Here is a 15,253-nt window from a genome sequence, read left to right on the forward strand (position 1 = left end):
TCCCAGGTCGACGGGCACGTGCACCTTCCGCCGACCACTGGCGACAACATCGATGTACTGTGGAGACCACACCCCCCACGTGTTGAGCAATTCGGCGGTACGTCCACCCGGCCTCCCGCATGCCCACTATACGCCCTCGCTCAAAGTCCGTCAACTGCACATACGGTTCACGTCCACGCTGTCGCGGCATGCTACCAGTGTTAAAGACTGCGATGGAGCTCCGTATGCCACGGCAAACTGGCTGACACTGACGGCGGCGGTGCACAAATGCTGCGCAGCTAGCGCCATTCGACGGCCAACACCGCGGTTCCTGGTGTGTCCGCTGTGCCGTGCGTGTGATCATTGCTTGTACAGCCCTCTCGCAGTGTCCGGAGCAAGTATGGTGGGTCTGACACACCGGTGTCAATGTGTTCTTTTTTCCATTTCCAGGAGTGTATTTTAGTTGCAGGAGTAGTACAAATCGTGAATAAATCGATAGGAAAATATTTCCCGCCTAGAAGACCGACCAAAGAATTATCCATACAGCTTACTTGTCCACATAAAGACGCGCATCATCACTTCTATACTGCGTTTACGTTAATTTTTTTTTTTATAGCTTTCTTCGCAAGCGGCTTTCGATTTGCTCGCTTTTACGAGTATTAGCACCATCGCCATCACCCCTCACTCATTTATTTATTTATTATTCCTTTTACAACCGAGAGCTATATTTTTAAGGCTGTAAGCTAATTACAAACTTCGTCCTCTGTCGCATTCAAGTAGGTTCACGGCCCAGTAAGGACGACCTACATAAACAGGCGAAATTCGGCTTATTAACTTAAGCACACGAGAAGCAGTTCAAGTTCTCGAAAAATTTTAAATTCCCAAAATAGTCTCTAGTCTCATTTTTCGTCTCCGGTTTTAATGGATCAGAAAATTTAACAGCGGACAACCTGAGGTACAGTGGAATTTCTTAACCGTCGACAGATTAAATTGTTTACAATTGCAAAGGTATAGCTCTAGGGAGTCAATACATTCCTGGATCTGTATCTTTGCTATGAAAGAACTATTTTTTCGATGATTGAACAATCCAGTGGTAGGGCGATAACTTGTAAGGAACGCATGACTGGTGTGTTGATTTTGGAGCGTAAATACACGGATTAATATGTGCACGTATCAGTACAGTTTTACGGATTTTGAATTGGACATTAAATTTAACTCCGTCATTTTGGCTCAGAATCCTAGACGTAGAATTGATGATTTTTAAATAATTTTTTTACTGCAGAATCGCGTCTCTGTACCACAGAGCATTGAGACTGCCCTAAACGACCACGAGAAGTCTACGGTGAGCCCATGTAATGACACCCCAGAAAATCACTCCACACCACCTTGTTGCACATGTGAGACACAGATGTGGAGGCGTTTGATATACCTGGTTGTCTCCAGACACCATGTCTGCGGTTATGATGTTAGAAACAAATCTGAGTTTCATCCGTAAACAACACCCGAGGCCAATCTTGGGGCTCCCATTTTGCATAATTTCTTGCCCATCTATAACGAAGTACGTGGTATAGTGATGTACGACATGTTGCTCGCCGTGGTCGTCGCGAATGGAGATCCTCTTCGCACAAAATTAAATTTTGGAGCACTCAGCCTATGGTTCCTTTGACTCAAAAGTCTTAGACACATGTCCGCATCATATTACCTTGACTCCAGAGCACACGTCTTCTGCGCTTAATGTTATGATGTGGATCCGACAATTGGTCGCGATTGTCTTTCATAGTATGATGGATGTTCACTATACTGTTCCACAGATGACTAACACATCCCTACTGGTGTTTTACTTTCAACTGAAATGCTGCAATACATTCAAGGGCGGCGTTCTGCCCGTAGGTAGCGCTTATGGTAACCATATGTATGTTTACAGACATCGTCAGGGTGTGACCTTCCGACAGCTAGAAGAACAGTTAAGATTTGCGAAACATTTCTTTACGTGTTTGTTTAAAATCAGAGCGACAATGCCCGTTGTATTATACAACTTAAGTATTGAACCTGCGAGTAATAGACTAGGTTTGTACTTGCAGGGATACTTTTCAGTGCATACTGAATTCGAAAAATGAGAGAACCTACTATAACAAAGACCGAAGCAGCATGAAAGATATATACCTGAGATGAAGCCCACTCTAAACACGCCATCATTAATTTTCTCTCTCGTTCATTTCTACGGGAATAGAAGTGAAACATTAATTTCATGTCAACTACAAATCGGTTGCACAACACGATTTTACATCTTTTATTTGCAGGCAACAAGTGAGTCATATCTTGAGGGAAGTTAGTTACTTGCTAAAGATTATATAACCGGTTTACATGAGCGAGTGATTTTATTCGTAAGCAGTAGTTTACGGCGCCAATAAAAGGAAGAAACGAGACCTGGCAGTAAAATGTACAGTCTCCTTTTGAGCTTCCGGCGTGCGTTCCCAAGGAGCCCTCGGAACGTTGATGGAGGGAAATAGGTCCGGAGGGGATCCGTGTTACCTGCGCTCAGATAAATATTTCTAACGAGCCAATAAACGGTAGCTACAAAATTAATGTTACCGTTTATCTTTATGTGGCGTTTATGTCTTTGCCCACATGAGAAGACAGAGGTTATGGTCTAGTTTGAACCCCCAGGTGTGTGGCCACACAGTTTTCGAAAAATCCATTTGAGTATTGTGTGTGTGTGTGGGGGGGGGGGGAGGGGGGGAAGGGGAGGGGAGTGGAGGGGGGAGGGGAGGGGAGGGATGAAACAGGTACGCTTAAGCAGTGCTGGTGTTAACATCGACACATGGCAAATGAAGACCTCTGCAATATATTTTGGTCTGATAGGAATAGTGAGCGATGGTTTAATAAAATCTCTAGAAGTAATATTGCATATGGAACTAAAGTAGATTATTCAGGTTGCTTGCACGCAGTCGTTACAGCACACGGACTCAGTTTTTCAACATCTACATACATTGATGAAGATCACGTGTGACTCCAGCATCTTTCATGTTCCAAGCGAATTTCCTGTGATGTTTCGGCAGGTATTTGCAATTTATAAGTTGGCAGTCTAGTGGGATATATGTTTTATCGATGTGTGTTAACAGGGACAGTAAAACGCGGAAAATAACCAGTACCTCAGCAGCACCGCCATGGCCCGCGCCGTCTGCTACAGCCATGCAGCACCGCTGCTCAGTCGCTGTTAGAGTACTTGTCATTGTTTGTGTTTTACTGCCCATGCTGTAGTCATACCGGCAAAATGAATATCGCACGTCACTAATTTGAGACCGCTGTATCGAATCGGCACACAAAATTTCGATTTAAAAATAATTTTGTTTGCAAAGGGAAGCAAACCGGCGTTTTCGGTCGACACTGGGCGTCACAAGAAAAACGTGATGATCAGTATTGTTTGAGCTGACTCCATGAGCACATTGCAAAAACCATATTGCAAATATATACAGAAATACCAGAGAAAAGTCACCTGACGACTGTATACGTCTACAACATCCAACAAAGGCAACACTTCCGAAAGTTACGGCTTAATTTGTTTTCAAAAATTATGCAAATCTTTAAGAACTCATTATTAATAACGTGACTGAAATTTGTTAGGTTTTTTCAGGGAACGCATTGTTTTTTAAAGCCCACGTCGAGGAATTGCTGACAAGTAACGTAATCTGTTTCGATGATCAAGCGACATTAAAAACAAACTCGTCACTTTGCCGGACGATGAATTTCTTCCCACGCTGACACCACAGTGGGCGGCAACACGTGGGACAATATATCAACTAAAACATTGATCTAGTACCTATATAGTGTTGCAGCAGAACTCTTAATGTAAACTGGTGGCTTGCGTTAAGTGAACGTATTTACATAGCGGATGTAACCGGTTTTTAGTGGGGAGACCGAAACAAACTGGAACATGAACGTCGTTTCTCTTTTGGATTGGACTAACGTAGTTGTTACATGTACGGTTTTCCTCTTTTTCTGGCACGTGAGACAGACTGAAACTGGTATTAACTCTTAGCTCCAAACACTGCGAGTATCTAGGCGATTGGCGAGACAGTTGTGCGTTGTGAATAGAGTGAATTAGAGTTAGTTACACACACACACACACACACACACACACACACACACACACACACACACACACACACACAAAGGAGGGGCAGAGGGGGGGGGGGGGGGAATATTCACCACAGTAAAAGCAAAAATCTGCTGACGGGAACGATCAGCCTGCTGTCTGCAACGATCAGCAGCGTGTCGCGGAAGAATCTGCCTGAACTCTAATATTTGTTAGTCAAAAATGCTGCATTCCGATAAAATGCCGTAGTGAGTCTCTCTGTTATTACTTATTATAAGAAAATATTTTGCTGATATTATAGACTATATGTCAAAATGGGCAGGATCTTCGCAAAAAACAGAAAAATAAATGATTTCATTTTTTATTGTTTTAAATGTAAGTTGTAGAAGACTAGCCAAAATAGTATTTACTACGTTCCGATGGAAGATCAAACTTGGCATGGTCAAGAGGAATTTTCCGGTGGCATCTAGTGACCGTTGCTACAAGTTGGAGATGCACGTTATGTGAGGAAGCTATATAACTAATGGTGGCAATTTGCGAATGATAATGTTTCGTGAAAACAAATGTGACTGTTAAAAGAAGAGTACGAAGAGGCTTGAGGCGAACTATGACAGCTGCCCCAATTGACCTTCATACGGAGAAGGAAGCTGCTTATTGCCGACAAGGAAACTGTATAAACACTAAGAATTACATTACAGTTGATCCCAAAATCAGTGACATAGATAAGTTTTAAGCTAAATTCTATCTTGTGTTTTCTTCCTAACATGTAATAACAGTTTTGAACCTATTTTACCAACGAAGCCTTTGTGTAATGCTGAGCAGTGGTTTATGTCACAAAACATTCTTTCAGAAACAATGGAGTTAGCAAAGGTATACTTGAACTAAATGAATGTTGCCCGCAGTTCATGTTTCCATTAAGCTGTTTCTGAGGAGATTTGAGCGCAGACTGGGCACTATCAATATGGCAAGGAATAAAAGGACCAAGAGAGCAGTTTTGCAGACCACTGGTCTTAAGTACGATTCGCGAGATCGATCTTTGTGTGTCTATCAAAGAATTTTCGGGAATAAGCGGTCAGAGCATCATACTATTCGAGCGGGTCGAATCTACACCTCATCGCCTAGTAATTAAAGTACCACAGAGAAACGCGGTTGATCAAATTTCGAAAAACAAGCAGAAGGCAGAAATGTTATAGAGATACTCGTACGCTATAATCAGAAATCTCTTTCTTCGGATTAGATACAATGACGCAAGGCTGCACATTACATGGACCTTACAGCAGACATCACAAACAAACAAAAAAAAAATACGAGGAACAATTCTAAGCCTTAATAACAGGAGAAACTGCGGGCTACCAGGAAAGATAACCATCAGCACCATGAGCGGAACGGAACGACACGTGATACTTTAAGTACTGGACAGGGAATAGGAAATGGCGAAAGATAGTCGAGGCGACATGCAGACTTGGAGAATGATGCAGTCTGTTATCAAAGGACAAATAGCATAAATCATTACAGAAATGGAAACGAAGAACTCTAAAATACTAAATGAACATGAGAGAACATTCATGTTGAACAGTTACTGAATGTGATTTCGCACTTCGGAAGGGGCTAATGGAAGCAGAAATGTGTCGAGAAATATTATGTACAGGTGGGTAGTTCATTGTGCTAGCCATTTTACAGCAGATAATTGTTTATTTATTTATTTATTTTTTTACGGAAGCATATTAGTTGGAACGATTAGTTGCGACGTAGATGTACATAGAAAACCTGCGTGGGCTCAGTGCTAACGACGATTATATGCGGCAGCGGTCAACAGCGCCAGAAGATGTTTTAATGCAACATGAATTCACACACAAATATTACTTGTCTGAGGCACATTTTGGCGATTACAGTGTAGAAGCGTGTTACGAAGCAGTTAGAAGATGTGCAAGCGCGGCTTATCGAACGCGGAGGTGAAAGGTCGAGTGTTATGAATAGTGACAGTGAGGATGAATTTAATGAGGATTACTTTAATTTTCGTTCGTCTCATAGTGAGGATATTGTTAGTATCGTCGATCTTGCCCTTTCTGCATCTCAGGGCCGAGAAAATCGTTCCTCGCGTTTCCCGTGCTCGACTTCCAGGAGTGAAACTGATGACGATGTTGAGGGAGACAATGAAGACTGCGAAAGAGATCCCCTTTATGTCTGTGGATAGTTTCCAGTGGTAGCGAACGGGCAGAAACGACCAGCACTGCACAACCATGCCTAGCGTAAGGCGCGCACAGAAAGTGCACTGCTGCCACAGACTCACCAACGAAAGGGTTAATGGACGTGGATGTGCTGTAAATTTCCCAGTTAAACATCCCATCATTTTAAGAAGCGGTTTTCCAACGTCCGACTGACTAAATAGCGACCAAAAGATACAAAATTCTCACCGTACATGTGAGGATGCACCTAAGAAATAACTCATCACAGCCGGCCGTTGTGGCCTAGCGGTTCTAGGCGCTTCAGTCCGGGACTGCGCTGCTGCTACGGTCGCAGATTCGAATCCTGCCTCGGACATGGATGAGTGTGATGTCTTTAGGTTAGTTAGGTTAAAGTAGTTCTAAGTTCTAGGGGACTGATGACCTCAGAAGTTAAGTCCCATAGTGCTCAGAGCCATTAGAACCATGAGGCATCACAAATGAGCTGTAACTCATCAACATGACGCACCACTAGATGATAACTATCGTGTACAGTGATTTGGTTGGTGAGAATCGGCTAAAGCTGTAGGCAACCGCTTAATATGAAGAGCGTCTTAAGAGTGACTGCTGTACATACTTTCAACTACTAATCTGCGGTGTCGGCAGTTTTCCGGGGAGCAGGCGGCTGAGGTGAGCTTGAGCGCGAGCACTACATAGCGGGCCTACCTGTGAAGAGCATGCGTGGCGGCGAGGTGGCCGCGGCTGCGGCTGCGCCAGACTGCGGACTTTCGCCGGCCCGCGCCTTACCCGCACGGCACGCCGCGGCAGCGCAAGGCACGCTCCGCTGCACTTACTGCTCCACTCCAGACTGCTCTTCCTTCATGCCCAATATTCGGCCTACTCTACTGTACCACGCACTCCCCGGTCGCGCTAACCCGAAAGAAACAACCGTCTACAATATTGTTAAGGCTTTCCTGGCCACTTGTTAACAGACTTTCTGTTGGCTACTGTCTCGGGTTCTTCGGCCAAAGTTTGATGGAAAATTTTTCTGACGTTCCGTCAGCACGAGTGGCTGGCATTGTCAAAGCTTCACCCTCCATTACTGGTGGTGGACTCGTGGCCACAGATTATATATACCTGGCACTCCAACAGCCAAGGGTTTTTCGTGGTCATTTTCGGAGCTGTTCTTCCCCTGCTACCTGCAGCGGTCGTCCGCTGCAGCACGGGAATCCAGGATCCGTCCAGCTTAAGGCTTTCTTCTCTGTCATGTTTGTGTATTTCTACACTGAACAAGCGGATATGATATCTCTTCTCTACAGCGTGTCGGCGAATTTTACTGTATGGTCGGTGTCGGACATAAGGCGTCGATTTCTCCACCTGCCCCAGCCTGCAATGCCTGCAGTTTTGTGCTGATTGATCGTCCAGTCATTCCAATATACGCTTTTCCGCATGTCCACGGTATTCGGTAATATTCCCGACTTTAAAAGTGAGTCCCTTTCCTCCTCTGCCAATCTGAGTCACTCTTTCATCTTCTTTGTCGGTTTATAAATAGTCTTTAAGGTGTGTTTGCGCAATATACGACCTATTCTGTCCATTATCCTGCGAATGTGTGACAGAAAGGCCGTACCGGACACATTTTTTTAACGATACAACGTCAGTTCGCTTGTTTGATTCTGCGACACTTCTTATGTAGACTAACTGGTGACGTACCCATTGCTCCTCATATCACTTTCCAGTTCTTGCACCTTGTGTCTGAGGTGTTGCGGACATATTGGTCTTTCTCGCGTTACCAGCGTATTAATCATGCCTCTTTTCTGGCTCCGGTGATGATTGAACTGTTTGTTGCAGGTATCGCTCCCTCTGTGCCTGTTTCCGATGCAATGCACTCTGTGTCCCAAGTTTTCACCCTATGTCATGAGCAGAACACCTAGAAAGGGCAGCTGTTGGTCATTTCCACTTCATGGTAAATTTTACGTGCATGGAGGCTGTTCAGTCACCGAGCTGTTCCTCACCACAGATCCACGCAACGTCAGTATCTATAGCACACCTTAGGTTTACAGGGTCCCCAGTCCAGCGCCTGTGCCTCATTGACCAAACGACAGCCTCGCAGCTTTGATGTTGCTTCTTTGTTTACCCAAGTGCCATTCCATGACTCTTTGTTCCATTTTCCCGGGAGACGTCACCAAGCTCTCTCATGTACGTCTCAGCACGAATTATTTCATGTGGAAGGGCAACTTCTACTAACACTTCCAAGGCGTCGCGATGGGCAGTCCACTTAGTCCATTGGTGGCCAACTTCTTCGTGGAACATCTCGAAGCACAGGCACATGAGGTCGACATTACCTTCATTGCGCGGATCCATGGTGTGGAACAGCTCGGTGATTTCGTAAAACACCTGAACAGTCTCCAAGCATGTAAAATTTATCATGGAGGTGGAAAAGGACCAATAGCTGCCCTTTCCAGATGCTCTGGTCACATGATATGTTGAAAACCTGGGGTACAGCGTGTATCGGAAACCGAGACATACGGACCGATACCTGCACCAACTGTCAAATCATCACCTGAGCAGTAAAGAGGCATGATTAATACGCTCGTAACACGAGCAAGACGAATATGTGAGCCGCAACACGCGAGATGCAGCAGCTGCAAAGCGATCTGAGGAGAAATGGGTATTTCACGAATTAGTCTACATAAGAAGTTCACAGAATCAATCATGTGAAGTGACACACCGTAAAAAGAAATGCCGGATACGGCCTTTCTGCCATACATTCACAGAGTAGCGGAAAGAAACGGTCGTATATTGAGGAAACACAGCGTAAAGACCTAAACCGACAAAGAAGATCGAAGAGTGTCTCAGGTCGGCAAAGGAGACTAGGGATCCACCCACAATGTCGGGAATATACCTCATACCTTGGACTTGCGGAAAAGTCCATGTTGGAATGAATTGACGATCAAGCAACACTAGGATTAGCGAACATAAGAGGCATTGCAGGATGGGGCAGCTGGAGAAATTAGCCGTGGCGGAGGACACGTTATGTGACACCCATCACATGGTGAAATTCGACGACACGGATGTTCTGGCTGTACAGAAGAGCTGTCGCACTCGTTTGTTCAGGGAAGCTATAGAAATACACAAATATGACAACTGCTTCAACAAGAGAAGATAGCCTGAAGATGAACGGATTCTGGATTCTCGTGATGCAGCGAACGACTGTTGCCACCAAGTAGCAAGGGGAGAACCGCAGCGGAAATGACCTCGGAGAAGCTCTTGGGCGTTGGTGCAGTAGGTACATATAATTTGTGGTCGCGAGCTCGACTCCAGTCCACCACCAGCAATGGAGGGTGAAGCTGTGAGAATGCCAGCCAATCATGCTGGCGAAAAGGCAGAAAAATCATCAAACAAACGTCAGCCGAAGAACCAGACACAGACGCCAACAGGCAGTTTGTCAACAACCATTTACTCAGTTTCTTGTAGTACAAACACACCAGGGACTGTGATTCACCTCTGTGACACCGACATTAAACTCTGCGGACTATTCTTTCTTTTCAAACGCAGAGAGCCTTTTGTTGGCATCTAGTTTTACACCAATTCGGTCCCATAATCATGAACAGGGACACCAATACATACACTCATACAGTCTTAAACACGGTACAGATGTGACATTGACACTTCGCTCACATGTTTGAGGAAGTGAATGTTAAACCCTTCTACACCGAGACACTAGTGCGTGAATCTAAAGCGGAATTCCAGACCTGTCACCGCCTCTCGGTAACCACATTTACAGGGTAAAGCCCAGTTCCACCGACAAAATTACGCAAGTTGCTCAGGGATATTTTTTCCAGTATCTCGGAATAAGGGACGCGAGGTCTACAGTGGCTTGTTTCAGGGTGACTGCATTTCGTTCAATTTCTTGTCCCCTTTTATCTTGGTATCTTTAGTGCACTGAAAATACCTACAATACAGTCACCTGTTGGCATTATGCGGTATGCATGCGTTATTTGCAGACTAGTTCCATTCACGCACGATACTTGGCGTGGCCAACACTTCCGTTCACTTTACGCTTCGTTCTCAGCTTTGCACTCAATGGTGCTCCGATCTGTCTACGGTTTGGTTGTTTTCCGGCAGTGTTACCTGTACGCCATCAGCGCTACATAGCAATACGGACAGGTTTAACCTACTGATTACGAGTTGTATCATTTAAAGTAAACCAACACCACTGAAAAAAATAGCCCGACAGAGATCTGATCAGTACTATATGCACGGCCGCAGGCATTACTGTTGTCAACGGCAAGAATCGTAAGCAAATAAAACAAGTTTGTTTCAAGAAAGACACTACTTTTGCACTATTGTGCAGACATTTCCAGTGTAATACAATTACAAAGCTAAACGGCTTTAAGAAATCAGTTACCCTGAAATATGTCCACGGACACCATATGTCCCTCATTACAAAATACTTTTAAAATTTCACTATACATCCTCCGAATTTTTTTTGATGGAGTTCGAGTTCGCCCTATATATGAAGCAGACTAGTCAACATGTAAGTCATTGTTCTTTTTTCCGGCACCTTACAGAATATTCCACTGGGAAACAACTCACCTCGAAAAACTGTCATACCTTCTTCCACTAAATGAAATATACGTGTCACATTACACTCGACCTATCCAGCCGGTCTGTATCTCACTGAAAAACGAAACGAGAACACTAAACATGGAAACATTTCGAATTTTCTTTTTCTTTTTCTTATTTGGTGTCCAAACACAAGCTACTGGCTTGGCTTCAATGGAAGAAATATTCAGTTCGATGTTGAAAGTGTTCAGTAATCAAAGTTAGGAGACAGTAGTAATCATGTCAAATAGACATAGCAGCGGAAAATGTACGAAATACCGCTGAACTAAAATAACTGACATTCAGTGGCTGCGGTTCACGTATTTAAATTTCCTACGGTAGTGACTTGATATGAGATTTTAGTCTTGAGAGTCCACAGGTAAAGAATATGTTGTGCTCACTGCTGCAAGACCTTGAGTGTATTTACTCTTTTCCATACTATCAGTTTCTTAAAAACTTAGGAACTGCTGCAGTCCTCCGCTATATGTTATTTCTAACGTACACTGATCAACAATGTCGGGCGCCCTTAGGCTTATGAAATGAGGAATCAAAAGTGGTTCAAATGGCTCTAAGCACTATGGGACTTAACATCTGAGGTCATCAGTCCCCTACACTTAGAACTATTTAAACCTAACCAACCTAAGGATATCACATACATCCATGCCTGAGGCAGGATTCCAACCTGCGACCGTAGCAGCACCGCGGTTCCGGACTGAAGCGCCTAGAACCGCTCGGCCCCAGAAGCCGGCAATGCGGAATCAACCACTAAATGTCACGAGAGGTGAACCTGTTACTATACAAGCGGGCGAGGGGTATTGCGTTGATTGTAGGAAAGCAATACCAGCAGATAGGGTAGGTGAGGAGAGCTCGCCAACATCGAACGTGGAGTAGTCACTGGATGTCACCCGACTAACAAATCCATCTGGGGCATTTCAATCCCCCTAAAGCTGCCCATTTCGACCATTGGTGATGTGAATGGGAAGTGGAAACGCGAAGGAACTACCATAACTAAACCAAAACCAGGCAGACCTCGTGTACTGACGGACAGGCACCGTCGAGCGTTGCAGAGAGTGGGTGTAAAAGATCGCACGAAGTCAGCGGAAAGGTAGGCTACGACTCGTGAGTTCGGAAGTGCTACCAGCAGTCCAGCTAGCACAACTAGTGTCCGTAAAGAGTTAGAGAGAATGGGGTACATTGTCGATCAGCTCCTCATAAGCGACACATTCCTGTTGTCAGTGTTACGTGACGTAAGAGATAGTGTATAGAGCCACGTCACTGGACAGTGGACGACTGGAAACCAGTAATTTAGAGTGGCGAAACTATATACCCTGTGGAAATCCGATGGAAGAGTTTGGGATTGGCAAAATCCAATACAGTGAAGTACAGAGGAAGTGGTGTTACGATATGGAGGTATTTTTCAAGGTTAGGATGTGGTCTTATTACGTTTAAGAGGAAGGATGTGAATTTTTTTTACAGTATTGTGTACTGCGTACAGCGTAGACGAGGGCTGCTTAAGTATGCCAATGCACCCTGTCATAAGGCGGCCCCTATGAGGCAATGGTTAGTGGACAATGACATTCCTGAAACGAACTGGCCTGCCTGGAGTCCCAAGCACAACACGGTCGAACATTTTAGGGATGAGTTAGAACGTCGACTTCGCTTCAGATCCCACCGTCCAACATCACTACTTTTTCTAGTTTCAGCACTTGTGGAGAGCTGTTTTGGCATCTTTGGTTTTGGTGCTGCGGTGTTTACAGGATTGGCCGACTAGGTCGTTTCCAGGGGACGCCCGATTGCTTGTTGTTCGTGTGGTGAATGCAATCTTCGTGGAGGCTCCTGCAGCGGAATACGCGGCGCCAGTTTGGAGGAACTCTGCTTACACTAAGCAAGTTGACGTCGCCGTAAACGAAACTGTACGTATTGCCACAGGGTGCCTCAAACCAACTCCCAAAGACAAAATTTATCCCATCATAGGCATAGCGCCACCCACTATCCGCAGACAAGTAGCCGCCGGGATCGAAAGATCAAAACAAAAGAATGATCCTCTACACCCGATGCATATGCACCGAAAACAACGTGTCCGGCTGAAATCTCGCAGGAGTTTCATTGAAACTACTGAAGAGCTCGCCACCAAGTCCGTCGCAAGGCGGCTATCTCTTTGGGAAGAAATGGTGCCACACTCCACAATGGAACTACTTGAGAAGGGATCTGCAGGATTTCAACTACCTTTTACAACTTGGAGGTCATTAAACCGGCTGCACACTGGAGTAACTGGGTGCAAATCAAACCTATTTAAGTGGGGCTACAGCGATAGCGATAGGTGTGAATGCGGAGCAATACAGGACTTGGACCACCTATTGATTTGCCCAGATATGTCTATAGATTGCACTAAAGACGATATTTTGAAAGTCAATGACAAAGCAACCTACGTTGCTAATTACTGGGAAGGGAAGGTATAATTGGTGCATCCGGATACGGAAGAAGAAGAAGCACTTGTGGAGGAATGGTCTGCAGTTCCTCCACAGACATTCAGAAGTCTCCTGAAAGTATATGCGGTGAAGGCGAAAAGTGGACATACCCCAGAGTCCGGATCCTTTAGATCAGATAGCTACAGCAACAGGCTTAAATGCGGTAAAAGACGAGGCAGTGTGGACTTTGCGCCTGGCCGGGTACTCACCGTCGTGTAGGAAGGCCGCCTGCTGGCCGTGCGGAGTGTTGGCGCCGTACGCGCCGCCCGCGACGGCGTTGCCCAGGTACTCGCTCAGGTCCGGCACGCACACCGACTCGTACAGGCCGGCCGGCGCCGTGCCCAGCGACCGCTCCTTCTCCACCTCTGCAACACAACGCGCCATCAGGTCACTCCTCCGACTAAACAACGTGTCCCCGCTAAGCCCCCAGTGTTACGTTCTACTCTTATGCCCAAAATACTCGCAGACGCCCATAGATGTAAGCAACTTTCACAAAGCAATCTTCTCGTAACATCTTGCAACCTTCTGCGACGTGTTCTTGAGACGTATTTTGCACTTATTTTAAGTGCTCTCTCTCTCTCTCTCTCTCTCTCTCTCTCTCTCTCTCTCTCTCTCACACACACACACACACACACACACACACACACACACACACACACACACACACACACACATACGAGCGCGCGTGCATACATATTATAAAAATGGATGTACGTATATATGAATGTATGTATGTTCCACATCATCTCCTAAACACTGGACCGATTTCAACCAAACTTAGTACACGTGTATCACTTCCTGCCTGGAAAGAATCGCTATGTGAGTAAGTACAACTCATACAGGGTGGTCAGAAAATGTGTGAAATGCTTGTAGGGATGTTACAGGGCAGGTTGTACTGAGACATAAATGTTAAGAAAGAAATTCGATACTTTGCTCCGTTTCCGAATTATTTATCATAGAATTTAGCCAATCGGGGAGCCGCGCGCTCGCATTCAAGCGGTCTGCCAGGGGGCGGTGTTGCCCAACGAGTGCTTTGTCTCGTTAGCTGAAACTTGTATTTACGCGCGCGACAATCTGATTGGCTAACTTCAATGCTAAATAGCTCGGAAACGGCGCAACGTATCGATTTTTTTTTTTTGTAACATTCATATCTCAGTACAACCTGCCCTGCAACATCCCTACAAGCGTTTCAGACATTTGCTGACCACACTGTATATCAAAGAGGTCGGGGTGGAGTGGAGTGGAAAAGCATTGCAGCCCATGAAGCGCGGCTACTTTGTTCACTTGAAAATGGGGGCACTCAGTGCACTTTGCACATAACTGCAAACGTTTACAAAACTTTTCCTCGGCGACGGCTCCTACACAATGAGGAAGGGAAAAAAAGTTTACTGCTTTCTGCATTTTCACTGTTAGTGCAGTAAAGATGCTGCATCAAGCACGACGTTTTAATTTTACTAACTGTATTCGCGGCACATTTTGCGGGCAGTACTCACATTTACCACTGAATGTACCATCAAAATTGTATCATTTTACGACGCACATTTCAGAAGATATGACGTCAGATACTGCGATGCGTAAAAAATAAATAAATAAATAAAAAATAAATAAATAAAAAACTAGAATGTTCCTAAAAAAATATACCGTTATACAACACAATAGTTCAGGACATACGATGCCATACACATTGAGCTACCTGAAAATAAAACTGCAGAGAGAAATTTGATAGAGATAAACGTGAAATACGTGTACAAATACGTCTGAAATGTGTTAAATATATATTACATATGCACAGGCGGGAAAAGTCATGGGTTATCAGCTCATCCTGGAACCCTGGAACGATTTCAACTAAAGTTAGTATACGTATTAGTTACGATATGGAAAGAAATATTGAGGAAGTAAGAACTATCAGAGTTCTATTCGTGTGAGTGTGATAACGTGGAGTG

The 15,253-nt window shown here is 44.9% G+C and overlaps 1 protein-coding gene across 3 annotated transcripts in view; it reads right to left on the reverse strand.

Moving 5' to 3' along the window:
• LOC126481625 (ETS-like protein pointed) overlaps positions 1–15,253 on the reverse strand; it is an 808,396-nt gene that overhangs the window by 62,202 nt on the left and 730,941 nt on the right. For all 3 annotated transcript variants that reach the window (XM_050105514.1, XM_050105515.1, XM_050105516.1), the window contains one exon: positions 13,520–13,675. In XM_050105514.1, the coding sequence (XP_049961471.1) occupies positions 13,520–13,675 (156 nt within the window). The remainder of the gene's footprint in view (positions 1–13,519; positions 13,676–15,253) is intronic.

Source organism: Schistocerca serialis, chromosome 5 (assembly GCF_023864345.2).
Source record: "Schistocerca serialis cubense isolate TAMUIC-IGC-003099 chromosome 5, iqSchSeri2.2, whole genome shotgun sequence".
NCBI lineage: Eukaryota > Metazoa > Arthropoda > Insecta > Orthoptera > Acrididae > Schistocerca > Schistocerca serialis.